The sequence below is a fragment of the Cygnus atratus genome, chromosome 3 (genome assembly GCF_013377495.2).
Source record: "Cygnus atratus isolate AKBS03 ecotype Queensland, Australia chromosome 3, CAtr_DNAZoo_HiC_assembly, whole genome shotgun sequence".
In the NCBI taxonomy this organism is placed as follows: domain Eukaryota; kingdom Metazoa; phylum Chordata; class Aves; order Anseriformes; family Anatidae; genus Cygnus; species Cygnus atratus.
The window spans coordinates 86,156,488-86,176,592 of NC_066364.1; the positions used below are offsets into that span (position 1 = coordinate 86,156,488).

The window sequence follows — 20,105 nt, forward strand, 5'->3', positions numbered from 1 at the left end:
GCTTATTTCACAAGGGCAAGCTAGGGAGTAATTAAAAATACTCAGGTCTTGAAGATACCAATTACTCTAAGCAGGATATCTTGGAAGAGTTAAGATAGCTTTGGTAACATCTGTGTCTTTATTTACTGACCTCATTGTGCTTTAGAAAGCAAATGAATATGGTATTCCAGCACATTTTATTCACCCTCTTCATAAAGATACACATTCAGATAAGTGTGCTGAAGCGTGCACATCATACTGCTCTCTGTCAACAGCTTGGCAGTTTCTTCTTTTTATATTCTTGCCAGTTGCTGAATGTTATATTTAACTTTAAACATTAAAGTTGTTCTTTTTTTACTTGTCTTCTTCTGCAAGCAAAAAATTACAAAGTGCAAGAGGAAAATTGTGGTTGGATTGTATATCAATTTTCCTTCAACTGGATTCTATGTAATGGAGCTTGAAATTAAGATGGATGTTTTATGAACCAATTGTGTGTATTTTATCATATGACAAAAAATAGGGAATACAGTTGACAAATAATTGTTGCTTCAGTTGTGGAAAAGGAAGCATGAAGGCATAAAATGTTTTAAAGAAGTAGAAACTGAAATGATTGCCTCTGAACAATATTTCTGATAGGTGCTTAAAATCTCGAAAAAATGGTATCAGTAGTTTTAGAAGTATATTGCTCAAACACAAAAATAAAGGAGATTGTACCATGAACTGAACTTGTACCATGAATTGAAGTTGAAAAAATATTGCTTTGTACATTTAAAAATGAAACAACGAACCTTAAAACACAAGTCTCAAATTTAAAAATAAAAAGTCTGCAGTGTGAGGATTTGTTTAAATGTAATTAATGTTTTTATGTAGATATACATTATAGCTGATACTATTAGGCTTGCCTTTTATTAATAAAATCTTAGTGGATGAATGAAAAATCAGAAATGTGCTGAAATACACCTTAGAGCTTGTCTTTGTCATTTGTCTTACTGCTATAGTCTTGATAAATGCTGATTAATAGTCTTCTGAACTTTTCTCTGTCCCTTTTTTTTTTTTCTCTCTGCCATGTTTTCACTACCTTTAGCGCTTCAGCATGGAAGGGATCTCAAATGTCATACAGAATGGCTTCCGCCACACGTTTGGAAACTCGGGTGGAGAGAAACAGGTGCTGGGCTATCCTCTATTTCCTTATTCTTTGCCTGCACTTTTGGTAGGAGCAGAGATCTTGAAAATTGACAGTAGTTGAAGATAAATGCCAAGACAGAGGAAATAGGGCAAAAACGTTGGCATCGTAGTCTTTTCCTGCCTCAGGACTCTGATCAGCCAACAGTCTCTCCTTCTTTCTTCAACAGCTTGAGACAGTTCTGTCCTGATGCACTGAAATAATAACCCTTATTTGTTATTTATTTGTTACGCCAGACTAAAAGTCTGTTTTGGCATAATGCATATTTCAGATATATTGCATGTCTGTAAAAATCTAATATCCAGTAGAAGAATATATACGAAGTTAAAAACACCATTTCAGCCTTCAGCATTAAGGACTTTGGTAATGTCTACAATGGAATAAAAAATGTTTTTTTCTTCTAATGTTCGGAGTTGATATGTTTAAAAACTGAGTAACGTCTGCAAAATGCATGAACTATATTGTATGTCCTTTTGCCATTGAAAACTGCATGATGTTAAAAGCAGCCAAATGTATGCAATACAGATTACTGATATAAAAGCACATATGCCAAAGGCAGGTTTTCAATGACTATTTCAATGTTGAAGGTTACAGCACAGCAACCCAGCTTCAGTGGGCATCACTGTAGATGTTACATGCACCTAAGTACTAAGATTTCTATTATTTATTCCATAATAATACTTAACTATTACAGAACTGTAACATTTATGTATTTAGCACACATTACAAAATGCTGGTATTTTGCATTATTTAACACATACCTGACTCATTATAGTTTGTGTAATTATGTAAGAGGGGCAAGTGAGATTTTTTTTTTTCTTCTTTGTGAGAAGTCCAAAGTCCATTCAGGCAACAAACTGACCAGCAGCTTAGGAGTCGTGACTGATTAAGCCTTCGTCTGGAAGGCTGGAGTATCTTGCAGATAGGTTCAGGAGGTTAGACAGCTCTGAAGTCATTCCTGAATCATGAGATTAAATCATGGATTTAGCCTCTTTCTCTAGCAAGGCATATATGTAAGAGATCATGAATGCATACGTAGATGCAGCTATTTATCATCTGCTTTGGGGATCTTGAACACATGCATAGAACTAACCCAACAGAATTTTATCACCTTACATTATCTCAATTCTGGTCGTGTTATGGCTGTGCTGGGTTTTTTTGGTTTGTTTGTTTGTTTTTGTTTTTTTTGCTATTGTTGCTGTCTTCACCATTACTAATAAAGATACAGGTGAACAGCAGAATTTTAGCTATTTTAAATATAATATATTTTCCTGAAGTGAACATATGCAGCTGTGCTAGTCCCTCTTTTGATTCTCAGACTTCTTCACCTTTTTTTCTTGGACTGCCTCCTAACTTTCTAAGCATAAGGATCTTATTCATTTATTTACAATGTCACTAATGGGTTAACGCTTCCAGTTAACTTACTAATAATGTTCATCACAATGATTGTGCTTTTCCCCTGATTTATCTTGTACTATATCCTTGTTAGCTGGGATATATTTTGTTTTCCTTTCCTGCATCCTAAAGCCAATCATGGAAATAACAAGAGCTTAAAATGAAAAACAGTGGAGAAAGGTAGGAAAGTGTGATACCAGCTCTTTCCTGATTTAGTCCTGGAAGCCCATTTTTTATGGCATTTGTTTAAAGTCTGTTAATTGAGAGAGCTTTTTTTCTTTAAATGCTTTCTAGGTAATGCTATGAAACTTCGCCTGCAGCTCCTGTGCTTGTAATACCTATTGTGTTTTTCACTTGTTTGTTTTTCCTTTGTCATTTTACCAAACTGCAGCCCTGCTTTTAAAATGCTGGTGTCTTTTTCTTACTACAGCAAACTAGAAAGGAGAAAAAGTATCATTATATGCCCAAGAATGGCTGAGTTTAATCTAATTCTGTTTAGTGCAGCTCTCAGAATATTTGAGTGGTTTTTCAGGGTTTTCATTATAAACTCAAGTTCAGGTGTTTTCTGCTAGTTGGGAGGAGTTAACTGTCTGGAGTTGTGCTGAATAAAAAACATAAGGGTGGACAATTTCTTGTACGCCTTACAAAGTAGAAGTTCCTACCCATTCAATCACAGCATAAAGCTCCTGACATGTTCAGTTATTTCAGAGTCTTCAGTCATTTTGCCACCTTTAGTATTTTCTGCGTAGTACTACTCTGACAGGTAGGCAGGTACTTTCCTTTTTAAAACTTTAGTCTTCTTTTCTTCTTTTTGTCTTTGAGACCTGAGTAAAAATGACTTAGAATTTTTCAGCATCTTCACTGATGGTAGAGTTTAAAGAGAAACTTCCAGTGAGAGCCACCAGTTCCCATCTGATAGTGCAGTTGGAGAAGAAAAAAAAAAATAACTGCATAAAAAGCATCAAAATGTTGGCAGTTCTTTCTGTGATCATATCTCCAGAAGGAATTTCAGGCTAGTCATCTTCATTTCATTTTTTAGGTATTTTGAACATTTCTCATGTGTGGTTACAGATTAGTGGGAATTGCTGCTTATTATATTGTCGAATCTGTGTCAAAAATGTACAGGTCACAGTAGATTTAACGCTTGGGCATGTCAGTAAGCTATGCTTGAGACATTGTTTTTTCCTTTTCAAAACATGTCATCCTTCACACAGCAATTCAATGAATGAGTTTTAATAGTGCTGTCATAAACGCTTACACCAGGAAAGTACTGGTGAGAAAAACAAGGTGATTTGGGGAAAATAAGAAACAAATTATTTGATCGTTGATTTCTTCATTGTAAAGGAAAATTGGTAGGTAGAGTTTACAGGGGAAGGAGAACGGGGGCTGTGTATTTGGTCTAGTGAAACATGTTGCAGTAATTTGTTGGGTAGGTAAAGGGTAGAACACTGCTTTATTCTGAAGGCTGGAAATGACAGCAAGAGATCTGATTTCTGAGTTGATTTATCTACTTTCATCTCTGACATATGCAGATTTAACAGCCTGATATTTAGCTATTGATTTTCTTACTTTTAGGAGTAATGCAAATCTCTAGTGATACCTGTTTACATTTGCTGGAATAGAAGCTGAAAATTGCCTCTTGGGTGATTACTTTGGAAGCATTGCGTACTTTCCTCTGCTGTGCAAGGTGGATGTGAGAAAATGCTAAAGTAGTAGGGAAGGAGTAAAGTGCCCTGTGTTTGCATGAAGTTTCTGGTGAGGTGTCAGCACAGCCCATACAGTGTGCTCCATTAAGTTACACAGGAGCAAGTCTGTCCAGCTTTTAGGCAAAGGATATGCTTCGACATGAGGTGTGTGATCCCACTGGTTGTGGCTGGGTTTGGTGACATTAACGGTCCTTCTGCAAAGTAAACCTCTTCTCCAAAGCCCAAGTTACACTTGACTCTTGCTGAAGTGCTGCTGCTGCTACAAAAGGAGACCTGGTATACGATGTCTTTTGTCACTGTTACATGGAGAATCACATCTCTCAAATTGAATGAGATTAAAGGTTGCTATATCCTCTACCACGTATCTGTTAACCCAGAAAAAGGTTCCAATTAAATTCTTAAAAATTGATTTGAGTGAGATTTCAGGAAGCTTTTTTATTAGGAAAAATTCCAGTGATTTCAGTACTCTTGAAATGCAGACCTCTTTAAGAATATACATTCATATAGGCCGCGTAGTAGGATGTAGCCTAAATTCAGTTAATAAAAGTCTTAGAGCAACAGGGTTACTTCAAGAATTTCAAAGGAAGTCTTGATTGTACTCCAGATACAAAAATCCTGAAAAAAAATATGAATTATATTTGTTGAAAAGATGATGAGAATGAAAGATTTCAATAAAGAGTAAACAGAAGAAGCATGGAGTTGGGTTGATACTATCTGCTAACGTACTTTACTATTAAAACTGAGAATTGAAATAAAAATCCAAATTACAGGCTCTCATGTTTAATTAGGCTTGCTCTGTGCCTTTTGGTTGGAAGTATATAAGGTCAGAAGGTGAAAGGTGTCTGTGTTCATTTTCACCTAACTGTAGTGTAGACTATTTTACTTTGTGCAGAGGACAGATCAACCTCAGAGCTGGGAACACTCAAGATCCTGCGAGTGTTTCATGTATTTAGAGTTAAGTAGTCACTGGGAAAATCCCTTGGCTGTTCTGAGACTGTTCAAGCACAGCATATGCTGAGTGTGAAGAGTTTTTCAAATACTTGTTAACACACTTGGACAAACCTGAACACCTTATTTCAGGTATCCCCTGCAGCCTCCATCAGTTGTGCTCTGGAATTCTTTAAAAAGCTGATGGAAAGCTGATGGCTATCGGTTTCGCAAGTGATTTGAAGGCAACATAAATATTTACCTGAAAATATTTATTTATATTTTTTTAATTTTTTTTAATATACTTACTGGGAAGAACTACTTTCTGATTTTTGATAGGACTGGTGTTACTTGCTTATAATATATTATACGATGGTTTAGAAGCTCATGTGAATATTGTCCATCTGCATTTTGTAGTGTTGTTTGAGGGGAAGTGCTGAGGTGGTTGTTCTTCCAGCTTTTGTAAGAAGTGCTTTAAATATATGAAGGACTTGGGGTTGACATCTGGAAAGCGGAGAGGAGAGATTTTTGCTATTAGGTTTTACTATTGCTGTGCTCTAGGTTCAGAGAAAGAAACCCAGTGGATATTATATACAGCTTTTTTGTTTGTTGGATTTTTTTTTTATTTTGCTTGTTTGTTTAGTGTTTAGCTGCAGGGGTTTTAAAGTGATGTTTATGTAATTTGGAAAAAAAAATAGTTTGGCTTCTGTGATAATAGTTTTGGGGTATGAGAGGTAGAATCATTTGTGAAATATGATCTTTTGAAAAGCTTTTATTTGTGGCTAGCAATTTTAATAGCTACAGCATTCACAAAAGTCAAGTAACAGAAATAGCATTAAAGGACTTTCAAGTAATTCTGTTTTTCATTTGACAGTATTTAACGACCGTCATTCCGTATGAGAAGAAGAATGGACCCCCATCTGTTGAGGATCTTCAAACGTTGACCAAAAGTGAGCATATGCAATTCCCCTCACTGATCTTGTCCTCCTTTTATTTTGAACCGTGGTTACTTCAACCAGTGAATCAGTTATTTATTTCCCTCTCTCTCTATGGTATTTATGTAAATTTGCATGATTTTTAACCATTCATTTTGGCCAGTTTTTCCTCATCTTCTGAGGTCTTCTGAGCCTTCATAGAATATTGTTTTTCTAGCTATTTGCTGAAACCCTGAAGGCTTAAAAACTTGCATGTATCAGAAAGCAAAGGTTTGCATATTATTTCCACAAATGGAGCCTTACGGAAATACTTTACCATATGTCATGGAATTAACAGCAATGTCTTTCTGCTACCTTATAGAACCTGAAATACCCCTTTTTGTTTAAACTTGCTGAGGTTACTGTAGTGAATTTTAAAGAAAAATTTGAATGCTGGAACGCTTACGATTAATAGTTCAATTGTACTTGATTGCCTTCAAGATAGCCTGCTTCTCTCTGTTGGTGATTTGGGGGGGGAGTGGAGACTGGTTAATAAATGTTAGTAATTAGGAAGCGTAAACCAAGCCTGATTTTAAACAGTGTTCTAAATAGACCTTTCTTCCCATCTTTTTTAGGCCAGATTCTCAAAATTAATTATCAGTTCTAAGTCGTCTGTGTTTTACTCTAATTTAAATGAAAATTAAGTTTGTATCTTTAAATATATATATATATATATATATATATATATATATAATTATTAAAGTGATTAAATGCAGCAGAGCTTCTCTGGGAATCAATGACATCTACTTCATTTGAGGTTTATAGGAACAGTTTAAAAACAGGTGGTAAAATGTCCTGATGTATTTGATAGAAGCATAGAATGGTTTGGGTTGGAAAGGACTAGGATCAGCTAGTCCAACCACCCTGCTATGGGCAGGGACTTCTTTCACTGTCAGGTTGCCCAAAGGTTGATCATATCACACTGCAGGGCTTTGAATCTAATGACATCTTAAGCTACTTTTCAGCTGCATAGGTGGATGAAGGATAGTGAGAAACTGGTTGTTCATTTCCTGGAAAGAGAAAATAAATATTGGAAAGCATTGTCCAAAGCTTTGTCCTATTCTGTAGTTACAAACACTCATGTCTTGCTTCATCATAAAAGTTGGAATAAAACACTCATTATATTTGGAGTTCAGGCTCACATGAAGAATTTGGAGCTTACAAAATTCTGCTATTCAGGATAATTCTGTACTCTGGTTCTTTCAGTCATGCCAAGAGCACTTAAAGAATTGTCATTGCTTTTGATTATGGAGTAGCAGACAAGCTTATATGTGTCAAGTTGCTTAATTTTGTGCCATTTTTAAATTTTGTACCATAAGCCAGCAGTAAAAATAATTCCTGACATTCTTACATGCTTACATACTTCTCAAACCATAAAAGATGTAGTACATAAAATTTGAATCTTCTTATTGAATACAATGATTGGTATTAAACTTAAATGAGAGAAATTACTGAATGGCTGAGGTTGGAGGGGAGCTTGGGACCCCCTGCTCAAGCAGGGCCACCTAGAACAGGTTACCCAGAACCATGTTCAGGTGGCTTTTGAAGATCCCCAAGGAGGGAGACTCTGCAATTTCCCCGGGCAACCCATGCCATTGCTCTGTTACCTGCACAGTAGAGAAACGTTTCCTGGCATTTAGATGGCACTTCCTGTGCTCCAGTGTGTGCCCATTGCCTCTTGTCCTGTCCCTGGGCACCACTGAAAAGAGCTCAGCTCCATCCCATTTGCATGATCCCTTCAGGGATTTAAATACACTGATGAGATCCTTCCCTGAGCCTTCAAATCTACAACAGGCAGTTACACTGAATTTCTGTTGTCTACCAGGAAGCTATTTAGTGTATTCTTTAAGAGTGTCTAGATGTCTAAATATGCAAGGGCTACTTAAGTCTTCAGTGTAGTCTTTACAGTAATTCTGTGAAAGTTACTGTTTGTAGCTAATAAGCAGCTATTGGAGAGAGTAAATTAATCAACTGTAGTATTTGTAAACTTTGAGTGGACAAGAGCTTTAAAAGCTTCAAAATAAGAATACTTTCAGGGAACTGAGAATTCTCTGAGGTAAATGCAGAATCCTCTTTGGTAAGAAAGAACCCAATGCCTCCTAAACATTTTTATTACTTAACTAAGGCAGTGTTTGTTTGCAGTGCACATCTACTAAATTCCTGAAAAAAGAACAGCTCTAAAAAGTAGGTAAAGCCATGAATCACTCTAACACGCATAGCCCTAGATAGTCTGATTTTCCTCATGTTTTGCAGATACAACCTTGGACAGGAAACTTTTCCATAAGCATAAAGGGGTATTTGGCACCTAAATCACATTCAGGGTTAGTTTCCTTTGAGTCTTTGAAAAGATCGGGAAAGATCTGTGGAACAAACTCCTTGTCATCTAGGAGAATATTTTGTGTAATTTGCTTTAGAATGCTTCAGATATCTCACCCAGCTGCAATTCAGAGTCAAAGCTTAGAAAACAGTTTCCTTCTTCCTATTTTGAAGGAGATGGGGGTTTTAAGAAGGCGGCTTAGGCTAAACGTATTAGATACCTAACTACATGCGAGTATTGTGTGACTCAGCACAAATATACACCTGTCATAAAACTTGTTCCTTCTTTTCATCCTTTAGTTTATCATTCCAACAGTTTCTCTGAGATTTGATTCTCTTTGGAACATTTTGATTAGAGACTGTGCCCTTCCCCGTGATTTAGTACAAACACTGTTATTTCTTCAGAAATACGCAAGGATGGACAGTTTAAATTTGTTACCAGTCTCAAAAAATGGCATGTAGACAGTATTCTAAGTGAACTCCAAATTCAGTCTTATTTATGATTTTTCAAGGCTACAGCTGTTAATGTTCACTCTTTTGGAGGGGGAGCGTTTTCAGCCAGTCATTTACAGCGGTTTTTCTCCAGAAAAATGGCGTTACTGCATGATTCCAGGTGAAGAATAGAAGGAGGAGAAATTAAGTAATTGAGCATGCTTTTTTACCTAAGATCTCCAGCCCTCCAGCAGTTGTTAGTATATTTCAGTTTTGAATATGGTGATTTTATTTAGGCAACATTTTTCATGGGGGTGTGCTTTTTTTGTTGTCATGACTGATGACGTTGTAATTAACTGTGTAAAATGGGTCTCTAGTATTCATTTATTGTGAAGTTCAGTGAGAATTACACAAGTGAAAGGTGGAGGGTTTTCTTGCAAGTATGATATGTAATACCTGTATGAGTAGTAGAAACAGCTTCACTGTTTTTTTGAGGAGTGTTGTCTTCAATTTATGACTAAATATCTGAAATGTTTTTTGTTTGTTTTGTTTTCATACTTCAGTCCTTCATGCCATGAAAGAGGATAGTGAGAAAGTGCCAGGCTTGTTAACAGACTATATTTTAAAGGGTGAGTATGTTTCCTAGCCAAGTATTTTTTTTTTTAAATGAACTTATTCAACATACAAGGTGCATTTGAAAAGAATAGTTGTGCAGCAACCGTGAATTATGTTGCTCTTTCATCACACAAGGCTCTCATTATGTCAGGGGCTGGTGAGCATATAGTTCATAAATAAAAAGTGTTTCTTTTGTTCATGATAACACAATATAGCAAAGCATGTGATGTATGTTCAATAGCTGAATGACATCAGCAAGAGCAGAGTAGTCTGGCTTAGAAAATTAAGTGGGTGTAGTTAAAAACCTGTGTTACACAGAATGTGAACTCAAACTATGTATCGTAATGCATTTGCTAAATTAAGTGCTTATGGATTTGTTTAAGAAAGTGTTACCTTCTGATCAATATTATTTTATTTTTTACATTTACGTGTTTAAACTTCTTCAACTTTTATTTAAAGTTTATTTAAAGTTTATGTAGTAATGGATTATTTTCCAGCCTCCAGTGCATTGTTTTTATTAACAGAATGCCAGATGTTGAAAATCATTGCTTGCTTTAGCTCTAAGGAGTTGTTCCAGGTAGTTTCCAGGACGTTAAACGCTTTTCTTCTGAGATTTTTTGCCAAGATCTTAAAAATGTTTACATTCTTACTTAATCATTGGCATGTACGTGGTCCCATTTTCTTTAGTGTTTAAATACGCATCAAACTCCCAAGATCTAAACAAACAGGTGTACAGAAGGTATGACGGATGCCATTTTATTTGCCACCCAAGCGTATATAATGTTCTGTTTCAAGTTCATACATTGCAAAGTTTTTCATCTCTTTTGGTATCATGCTTTCCAAGTCTTGTTATTTTTTTTCAAATATAAAAATTTGACTTGATTTCTCCCATGTGTTTTTTAAAAGGTTTTTCTGTTTCTTACAAAGATGGTAACCACACATCTCAAAGAGATTTGAAAATACTTTCAGGTTAAAGTTGCGGATGAAATTTACTGTGCTGTTGCTTCAGAAAACTGAAAAGAGAGCCACACAGTATTCTAGAAGCTTCCACAGACTTCCTGTTGAAAGAGGCTCATTTCTAATTTCTGTGTAGCATTGCAGAACTACCACATATGGAAAGAACGCTGAGGTCCTTTCAGTTGATTCCTTTGATTTCTCCATTGTTTACTTAGCCTTTCTAAAAATCTTTCTTATGTTAGACATGTATTTGCTTATGAGCTGAGAGCCACTTCAGCTGAAGATTTTTTTTTTGACGGTGATGGCACTAAGCTTTAGTTCTGTGAAGCAGAATTTTTGACCCAAGAGGATGACCTATTGGCAGTAATTAAAGCTGTTTGCTTTTCATCGTAATACATCTGGTAGAAACTGAATGGGTAGTGTTCATTGCAGCATCTCCTCTTTTTAAAGAATGGCTATCTAGAAAAGCTTTTAAATTATTATTAAATTATATATATTAAATATAATTAATTTAATAATTATAAAATATTTTATATTATTATTATTTCAAATTATTTTCTTTTAAAATATTATTTAAATTATTTCTGCATGCTCATGACTTCAAAGTCACCAGGAGTGTCGTACCAGCTAATTGCACCAATAACAAAAAACGTCATGCTCACATTAAATGTGTTGGATCAAACAGTTCTTGATATACTTTCAGGGAAGCACTGTTATCTCTAAATTGTAGAAAACAAATGATGGGAGTTTGAAGAGTAATCTCTCGCTCACATTACTCATACTGAAAGGAGGAGATGACTTCCCCTCGGCTACCGTGATTACTGAATTAAGTAATCAGGAGCTAAGGCTTTCTCACTCTTCTGGGGGTTTGTTTGCACAGTGGCCAACAGAGCTACTCAGCACAGAATCTTTCTTTCTGTCACTGTAGCCTTAACTGAGCTTTGTATTGCTATGATTAGATTGTTAAATATTTCTAGCTCACCTGGCAGCATTGTATTATGATGTAGATGTATCCTGTAGAACTGGCAAAATCTTATAACTTCAGAAATAATTGGGATCTGTTTCTCTACTTTTTCTGCTCTTAATGCTTCTGGCGTGAAGCCTCACTGAGACTTCATACATGGAAGAGTACTTCCAGACACCTGCCTTTTGTCCAAAAGTTATGTTTAGAGCTTGTTAAAGGGAGATCAGATGATTCTAAAGAATCACTTGAAAGAACTTTCAGCTCAGCTTTTGTATCTGAAATTCCAGCCTATCCCCTGAATTTAAAGATAAAAGGAGTGACCTGCTTTTTCAAGGGTCCATTTTTTTTCACTGGAATGATTAAAAATGTATTGGGCAAGGTGAAAATGATTATAAGGATTTAAGGGTTTAAATTTGTTTTCCAAAAGAAATTGGAGGATAACAAGTCCTGGACACAGTAATCGTCTGTATGGTGTAGTGATAATTATATCCATTTTGCATTTGTTTACTCTGTGAGACAGCTATTGTCTAACACTGAATGGATTTAATCTCTTTTTATTAAGCTTTAATCAGGAAATGAATTTTTGAAACTTGTGAGTTATAACACCAAAGATGTGTAGTTAAAATCTGTTAATTTTTTTTTATTTGAGGATTATTTTTCCCAATCTTCCAACAAAAAGCAGGCAGTAAATTATATGTGACAATAGGAATTGTGTAGCTTTATGGGAAATTTGGAGTGGAATTTGTCTGCATAGTTATGAGCTTTCCAACTCTATATTACATTTCACACAGCAAATAAATATTTTAAAGACCCTTAATGATTTTCTTAAAACGTCACTCTTTATTTATTTTGTTTCTTAAAAAAAATAGAACATGCTAGTCTTACGTGGGTGTTATATCTGTCTGCAGAATTAGTAATAAACACCCAGATGTTGTCAGTTACCACTGAAAAGTTACTTTGATTGTTTAGAATCAAGAGCTGAAGAACAAGTATCAGTGAAAAAGAGATTCTAACAATTTCCGTAGTATTGTTGGCATAATATAATGGGACTAATAAAAGAAGAATGCTGTGAACCTGGAAGGTGAATGGAATCATAAGATCGAGCTGTAAGTGTTAATTTTACAAGGAATCTTCGTGCTGCTGTTCTGATATAAATTTGCTTCAATTTCTTTTTGTTTCTCTTTTCAGGATTTCTTAGTGTTTTATAAAAGTGTTATCTTGAATATTTTGAACTAAATGTAAAAATAATTATAAAGTTTGTGAAAGACTAAATTTGCATCATGTAGGAGGACACACCAACCCCACCATATGTGTCATCTAATACTTTATATCTTCATTTAATGATGATTGGGTAACTTTGTTTTGGCAAGGCATGTTGGTCAAGAGCTGGGGCACGGGGCTGCAACTCGAAAGAGAGGTCTGCAACTAGATCTGCTCTTGACCTCCTGTGTTACCATGGATTTTTTTCTTTTTCATGACTTGCAATACGCAAAAGTGTCAGCTAATGCGTCTGAAACACTGGAAGGAGAAATCCTCAGAACATTGGCTGTGCAAATGAGGTATAACAAAGAAATGAAAAAAGCCAATGCAACTCAGAGCTCTTTATGCTGGGACATTACCCTTTTTATGTTAGGAAGGAAGAAAACTTCATATGCATTTCTGAACAGGTTTACTAGTTTTCAAATGATCTCAGGTGTCTGCTTTTTTTTTTATTTTTAAGCATCCCAATTTCTGCTGCCCCCTTGTGTCCCCCAAAATGTTAAAAATAAATATATTATATATATGTATTCCACTTAATTTTTCCGTATATGTAAGTCCCTTTTTCCAGTGATGAATTAGCTCTCCCCTGGATCCATTCCATACAGAGTACCACTTCAGGGGTACGTTTCCAAAAGCTGGCCAATGTACACATTCAGTGTAGAATATTGTACGCTGCAGTAACTTCTCTTGTTCATGTTACTCCTGGTACAAACAAAATTCTTTGAGGGTTGTTTTGGTTAGCTTATTTGGTGGGGGGGGGTGGGAAGGGGTATTTTTCCTTTTCAGTGAACATTTTTGTTCTGAATTTAGCAACAAAAAGTAAGGGTAAGGGACTTAGTGATTTGCTTTGCAAGTATGTAGTAGTTCTCCCAACAGCATGTGATTCATACTACATTTTACAGATTTAGAATGGAAGTAGATTTTAATGTGGAATTGATCAGCAATTGTAACTGTCCTTGCATTTTTCTGTATATGATTCCTTTAATATATTAATATTGTTAGTATATTTTACCACTAGGAATTGAGAAGTAGAAACTGAGATTGAAAGAAGGTGGGGGTGCATTTGCTGACAATGAAGTCAAACCAGCACTGTTCAATTCTTGATCTTAGAAAGCACACTTTCAGATTGAAGCTGGCAGCTTAGATAGCTGACTGCATTTAAATGCTGATTATCCTCGTCTTTTGACTGATCTTTTTTGATAGTTTAGCAAATGCAATATGCTTTGAAAACATTGCATGTGTTTCTATTAAAAGGCCTATGCAAGCAAACTTACTTGTGTACAAATTAACTGTAGAACGGGGAGCACAGATGGAGATATTCTTGTCATATCTTATAGTTGCATTGTTTTTTTAGGAGTCGCAACAAGAATATGTGCTAAATCCTTAGATGAAAGCATGTGTTTATTGACTATATCCATTGATTTTCTCTTTTTCCAGAAGCTTTTGGTCTTTCTTCTTGCCTGTATAGTGTAATCCCTTTGTTTTTTAAGATTTATCTGTCAAGAACAATAATGCAACAAATAGTAGCATTATTGCCACTATTATTATACTCCTTGGAGTATCCAAGTTTGGGTTGTTTTCTGAAGAAAATGCCTCAGTGCAGTTCTGTTGTCTGTCTCTTTGGGCTCATGATTAATATTTGCCAATTTCATGCTCATGTGACAAAGAGGAGGGTTGCAGGAATAAAAAAAAATGCATTTCACAAATATTCTTTATGGAATTGCATATATGTAGAAGACAGAAATCGCTGTTTCTGTTGGGCTAAAGGCTACTGGCATTTCAAATCCAACATCCAGCTGGCCACTTAGCTTTTAAGTATTTGCATACCAGTAGGTATACTTACAGTAGCTCCTATCAATCTGGGGGGCATGATGAGAAGAACAAACAGTATGGGGATAACCTGCTGGGGTTCAGAACAGATTTAAAATAGAAGCTGAAGAAGGCATAGTGGGAATGAGAATTAACTAATTTTATGTTTATGGAGGTAAGGAGGGATATATGAGGAAATCTGCAGAAAGTCAGGGTACCTAAATTGAACTAAAGAAGCAAATCAATACATTTCATGTACATAATCAAAATTTTAGGGATAAGCTGTCTGGTATCACATCTAGATACATTATTTCAGGATTATTAGTTTTTACTTTGTTTTTACAAAATTTGCAGCTTTAACTTTATTTAGTGGGATAATTTTGGGATAGAATTTGTTACCAGTACAGTACACAAACTGTGAAAAAATCACTCACTGTATCCCTGCAAGAGTGTTTTTCCGCTATTCAAGTGGAAATGTGAAGTGTAAATAACTAACATTCTTAAAGCATAATTAGTGTGTGTACATATATATATATATGTATGCATGTGCCGATAGCTAAAAGAAATGCTTTTGAAATCAGATGTATCTTGACAGTAAACTGCTTTAAGATAGATCTATTACTAAGCTCTGTGTTCTTGTCCAATTGTCCTTAATTGCAATGTAAAAATATAGCATATTATTTTTAGCACTATATGTTGTCAGTGAATAACATAGATGAAATGTGTAGTGTTATTTTCTGTTAGGCTTTTTTTCTGAATGTAGATGTCTTGAAAGTAGAATCATTCTTCATCTTGCAGCTTGTTTTCCTATTACTTGTCTGATCTTTTAGGCTCCTAGTAATGGCAAAACAAACAAGCAAACAAACAAAAAGGTTTATTGTTTTAAATTAATAAAGCAAGAACTTAACCCTTGTTCTATTCGTAAAGTATTCCAGTATGTCATATAACAGGAATATTTATTTTCTTGTCTTTGAAGTTTCTGTTTGTTACACCTGACTTCTTTATTTGCTTTTGTGTTGTGCTAGCATTGGTTTGAAAGCTGGATTGCTCTGAGGTTTGTCATGTATGTGAAACAGGAATGAGAAGCACGTGAAGGACATGTCTTCCCACTGTGTGTGATTCAAGTACATGCACCAGATTTAGAAACTAGAATTAGAATCCCAAATTGTCAGTGCATATTAAAACATAACTGCATGTGTCACCTTGTATTTAATGTTCCGTTCTCTAATAGGACGCCACAAAAAGCACTGTTTAAGACATGACCTTTAGTTAACTCATTTCTGGATAATATTAGTTAAAAATAGTGGGTTGTGTCATTTAATTCCCTTCTGAGAAGAAGATGGTATCTTAATTGTGAATTTTAACTAATTTCTAGATTTTATTGTGTTACTGATAGGGTAGGATTCAACACTTAATTGTTTTTAGTATACGCAATACACTTTTTTACAGAATAACTTCACTGATGTTTATCCAAATGTATTTGTGGTCTTTTGCAGTTCTGTGTCCTACATGAAGAGTGCTGCCTTTCAGAATTAACTGTGCTCCTTCCTGTGATGAGAAGCTTTCCATGGATATAACTCATAGTTGTTTTTTTTTTTTTTTTTTTTTTTTTCCATTTGGTACTATACCTAAACCAGTAGGCATTTACCTCCTCTGTGTGTGTGTGGATTTTCTGATCCTGCAGTACGTCCTCTGGGCATGACAACTCATCCATTTTAACTTCTTAATAGTGCAATGAACTGGAGCAGGGAACAAACACTGTACAGTTTTACTCACATTGTTCTGGCTTTTTAAAGTCTATTTTTACATTGTATAGCATGTAGTAAATCCTCCTGCACATTTTGTTGTTGGAAGGAAAAGAAAACTTTGAATAATGTAAATAAAATATAAGACTAGTTTTAAGGAATTCATATTTAAAAACATCCTTAGTTCCTATAGCAAAAATGATTGTAGTCCAAACCTGAAAAAAAAGATTTAGATGAGTTCTTCAGGAAGCACTCCAGAACAGTGTTGGTGGGAGTTCATTTTTGACACTTCTTTTTAAACAGTAACTTAGATTGAAGTATGCACCATTATTGCTCACATACTGAACTTATGAACCGCATTCTTTAATGATTTGGCATAAGTAATTGTATCAAGTATCATTGTTACCTAACAAACATCAGAGTAATGTAATATGTCATATTTAATTGTTTTTATTTTATTAACGTTCATGTGGCTCAGATATTCTCCCATATTGCTGCTATTATTTTACTGTTTTTAATAGGTGTTTGATCTTAATGAATATGCGTCAATATATAAACATTTTGAAAGGCTGTATCTTTTTAAAAATACATGTACAGTTTGGAAAAAAAAAAAAAGAAAACTTGCACCTGGATTCCAAGTTAGTATTATCTTGAGACCTTGGTCATTGTGTATCTTCAAACTTTACTACAAATCTCTCATGTATGCACTGTCTCCTCTATGATGATGTATCTGCGTTCAAACAGATGAGAATGTATTTTGCAAATCCTGTAAAAGATATACCCCAGAATCTCAATATTAAATATTTGTCACAAATCCATTTTGCCAGTCTTAAAGATTAGACTTTAAGTCCTTTTATAAGGACTACTACTGAAAACAAAGGACCTATTTTCTAGTCTGAATTCCTATTAATTCTATACGAGATTTTAGTACTTTTATATGTGAAAACACTGGCAGTTAAGATTATAAAGAGAGAAATGTCTTTTCTTCAAACAGTTGTTTAAAATCATCATTTTTCTTTCTTTAAGCTGATTCATTTTAGTCAGTAAAACAGTCAGTTTGAAAATAGTTTCATAATGCTTTGCTTTTTTTTCTAAAGACCTCGGCATTTTTCTTTTGTCCCTCTTTCTGTTGCCAAAATTACCAGAGCTTAAAATTTTCATCCTCCCTCCCTCTCCTCTCCCCTCTCCTGATGGCCGTCTTTACAGCCTGATCAGCAGTAATGGGTCTTCTGCATAAGTGTGTCATACATGAGGAATATTTTATCATTGCTTTATTCTGTTTCATTAGTGGTTTCTGTAGCAAGAAAGAAGCCATTTATTTCTGTAGCTCATTGTGTTAGAAGCTCATTATGGCATGTTTTTATATAGAAATGCTTGCTTTTTACTATCAATACCTGAAAACTGACTTAAGGGAGACGACCCTATTTTTTTCATCTTTTTTTAAAATAGCGTATATGTTGTGAAACACATTTTGTCTCCAAATGAGATATCGTCAGAGGTTTTTTTTAATATGCTTCTGAGGCCTGAAGCGTCTTTAAATGGAATGAGGGGGAAAAAAATAATTGCAAAAAGTATGGACAAATTTTGTGGTGTTAGTTGTAGCGAGCCACATTTTGTGATTTAGTCACAAAATACTAAATGTAATAAAACTTGAAAGAAAACCAAATGCTAAAAATCAACACCAGCTTCAGTGCGCCAAACATCTGCTTCGGTATATTATGCCCTTCATCAGACTTATAAAAAGTACCTGTTCAGATTATGAAAAAAAAACACTTTCCTTGTGTATAAAGTCCTGGCATTAAACAACAGTTGCCAAAGCCATGTTTTATATGGCAAATATTTTATATATACGTATATATCTATATAAAAGTAAATCTCAACACATATGAGTAAAAAGAACCAAGCAAGCCTGCTTTTCTGCTGAGTGCTATGTACTTCAGATTCTCTGTAATGCATCCTTTTTTGAGATCCTCTATTGAATCTTGCATTCTTTCAGCGAGCTGGATGACTTCATTCCTTTTAGTTTGTGTGTGATAGCTGGAAAATGGTCACCCAAGAGTATTTGCTGGCAAATACCTGAGATTTGGAAAAAATGCATTTGTACCGAAGTCTGTTCAATTTTTAATATGAAGAGTCCTAGAAACAATGTTTGCTTAACATCAGTGAATTATAAGTTACTTAAAGATAGGTATTTGTATAATTTGATTTAATAGCCTTTTTAAAATCCAACCTTTTTTGTTTTTCTTTTTAGCAATTCAGCTATTTCATTTGATATGATTATTCACTTACTGATAGAATGAAATTTTGAGTGAAGGGCTACCTGGGAAGCATGTCCAAGGTAGTGAAGAATCCTTAAGTATGTTTTCTTGACTAAGGAAAGAAACTTGACAACAGTATTGGTTTCTTTATGGTGAAAGATAATGACCTAGCTGGTATAGGAAACTGGTGGTAAGGAATATCTGCTGTTGACCATGCCAAGTAATTGTATCCTTAATTTTGGATTGGTGATTTTATAGCAGTAGCACACATCTTTCTTGCTTTCAGATCAGATTACCTTGGATATTTTTTCTGCATGCATGTTGCTTGGAAACTACAGCTAGCGCAGAAAATGGCACTATGCATGCTTCCAACAGCGTTGGTAAGTGCGTTGATACTTCTGCACAGCCCCCTCATTTCCAAAGGGGCGTTTTAAGATGTGGGGTTTAATTCCTGAAATTCTTAGTGGTACAGAGTCTTTGTGCTATGCAGCCTGGTTCTCCAGCTGTGGGAGTAATGGGCAGTGGAGGTCAGCAGCTTCACTTAAAACAGCATCTACCCAGTTCCATCAGGAAGGACCTGTGAACAAAGCTTTCTAGTGAAGTACTCTTAGGTCTGATGAACCACAGCCTCAATTTATTGACTTGTCCTGTCATTCTATGAAGTGTGTCCTTCATTTTGGGTGATGGGGCTGTATTGTAATAATAACAATCTCTGTGGGCCTGGTACTATTTTCTCATTTTGATAGCAATATTAATCCTTGATATTTCCACATTTGACTCCAAGTTATCCCTTGATATGAAGTCACCATAAAATATGAAGAAACCAGAAATTCATCAAGTAAAAAATGAAATCTCAGTACAACATGGATAACGTGGATCTGGAATCATGTCAGATGAATTTTGCTTCCTGCCTCTCTTGGGGGCACAGTGTTGTTTACTTTAAGCGTAAAGTGAAGTTCTGATTGCTATAAAGGAAATCTACCTGTTGTAATACTAAGATAATGCAATTCATTTTCAAGGTGTCTACAATTTTGCAGGTAGCAGTGACTTTTAGGAAGGTTCCATAGGGTATGTCTAATGACGGAGAAGCATTAGGTACCTTCCTTGTGGAGAGTTTCTTATCACTGAAGAATTAGAAGGAATGCTTTTTTTGTTATGTTTTTGTTTTGTTTGGGGGAGGTGGGGTTGGGGTTGGGGGTGGAGGGTGGTTTGGTTTTTTTTAAGTGCTTTGTCCTTGATGGTGAAATGAAGTATATTGTTCCTTTGCTCGCATTCCTTTAACCAAGATCTAATTCAGGACTTCCTTTTGGTTTTATGTATTGATCAGTGACAATTCTATCAACTGATCAGCATGCAGTCATAACAATAATTGGTGAAGAAGCTTTATGAATTGGGAGAATTAGCTACTGAATTTTGTCTCTGTTTTGTTTTTCTTCCCCTTATACTCTTCAGATGTTGAATAGAATCCTCTCATTGCACTAGATGCTAATTCAAACAGAGCTCATAGTTATTTTGTTGTTTATTTTAAACCAGTCTTTGTGTTTGGGTTTTATGTTAACGTTATGGAATAAAACATGAATGCTAA

At 35.2% G+C, this 20,105-nt stretch overlaps 1 protein-coding gene across 3 annotated transcripts in view; it reads left to right on the forward strand.

The window, feature by feature from the left end:
* The window catches only part of FEZ2 (fasciculation and elongation protein zeta 2), a 32,500-nt gene extending 12,395 nt beyond the window's left edge, over positions 1-20,105 (forward strand). The window contains exons 6-9 of one of the 3 annotated variants that reach the window (XR_007708064.1): positions 6,065-6,140; positions 9,476-9,541; positions 16,014-18,746; positions 19,305-20,105. Coding sequence is in view for 1 of the 3 variants with exons in the window: in XM_035560749.2 (XP_035416642.1) it covers positions 6,065-6,140; positions 9,476-9,541; positions 16,014-16,030 (159 nt within the window). In the remaining 2 variants the exon portion in view is untranslated. Of the gene's footprint in view, positions 1-6,064; positions 6,141-9,475; positions 9,542-16,013 lie in introns of all 3 variants that reach the window. The other 2 variants (XR_007708065.1, XM_035560749.2) reach the window with 2 other exon arrangements.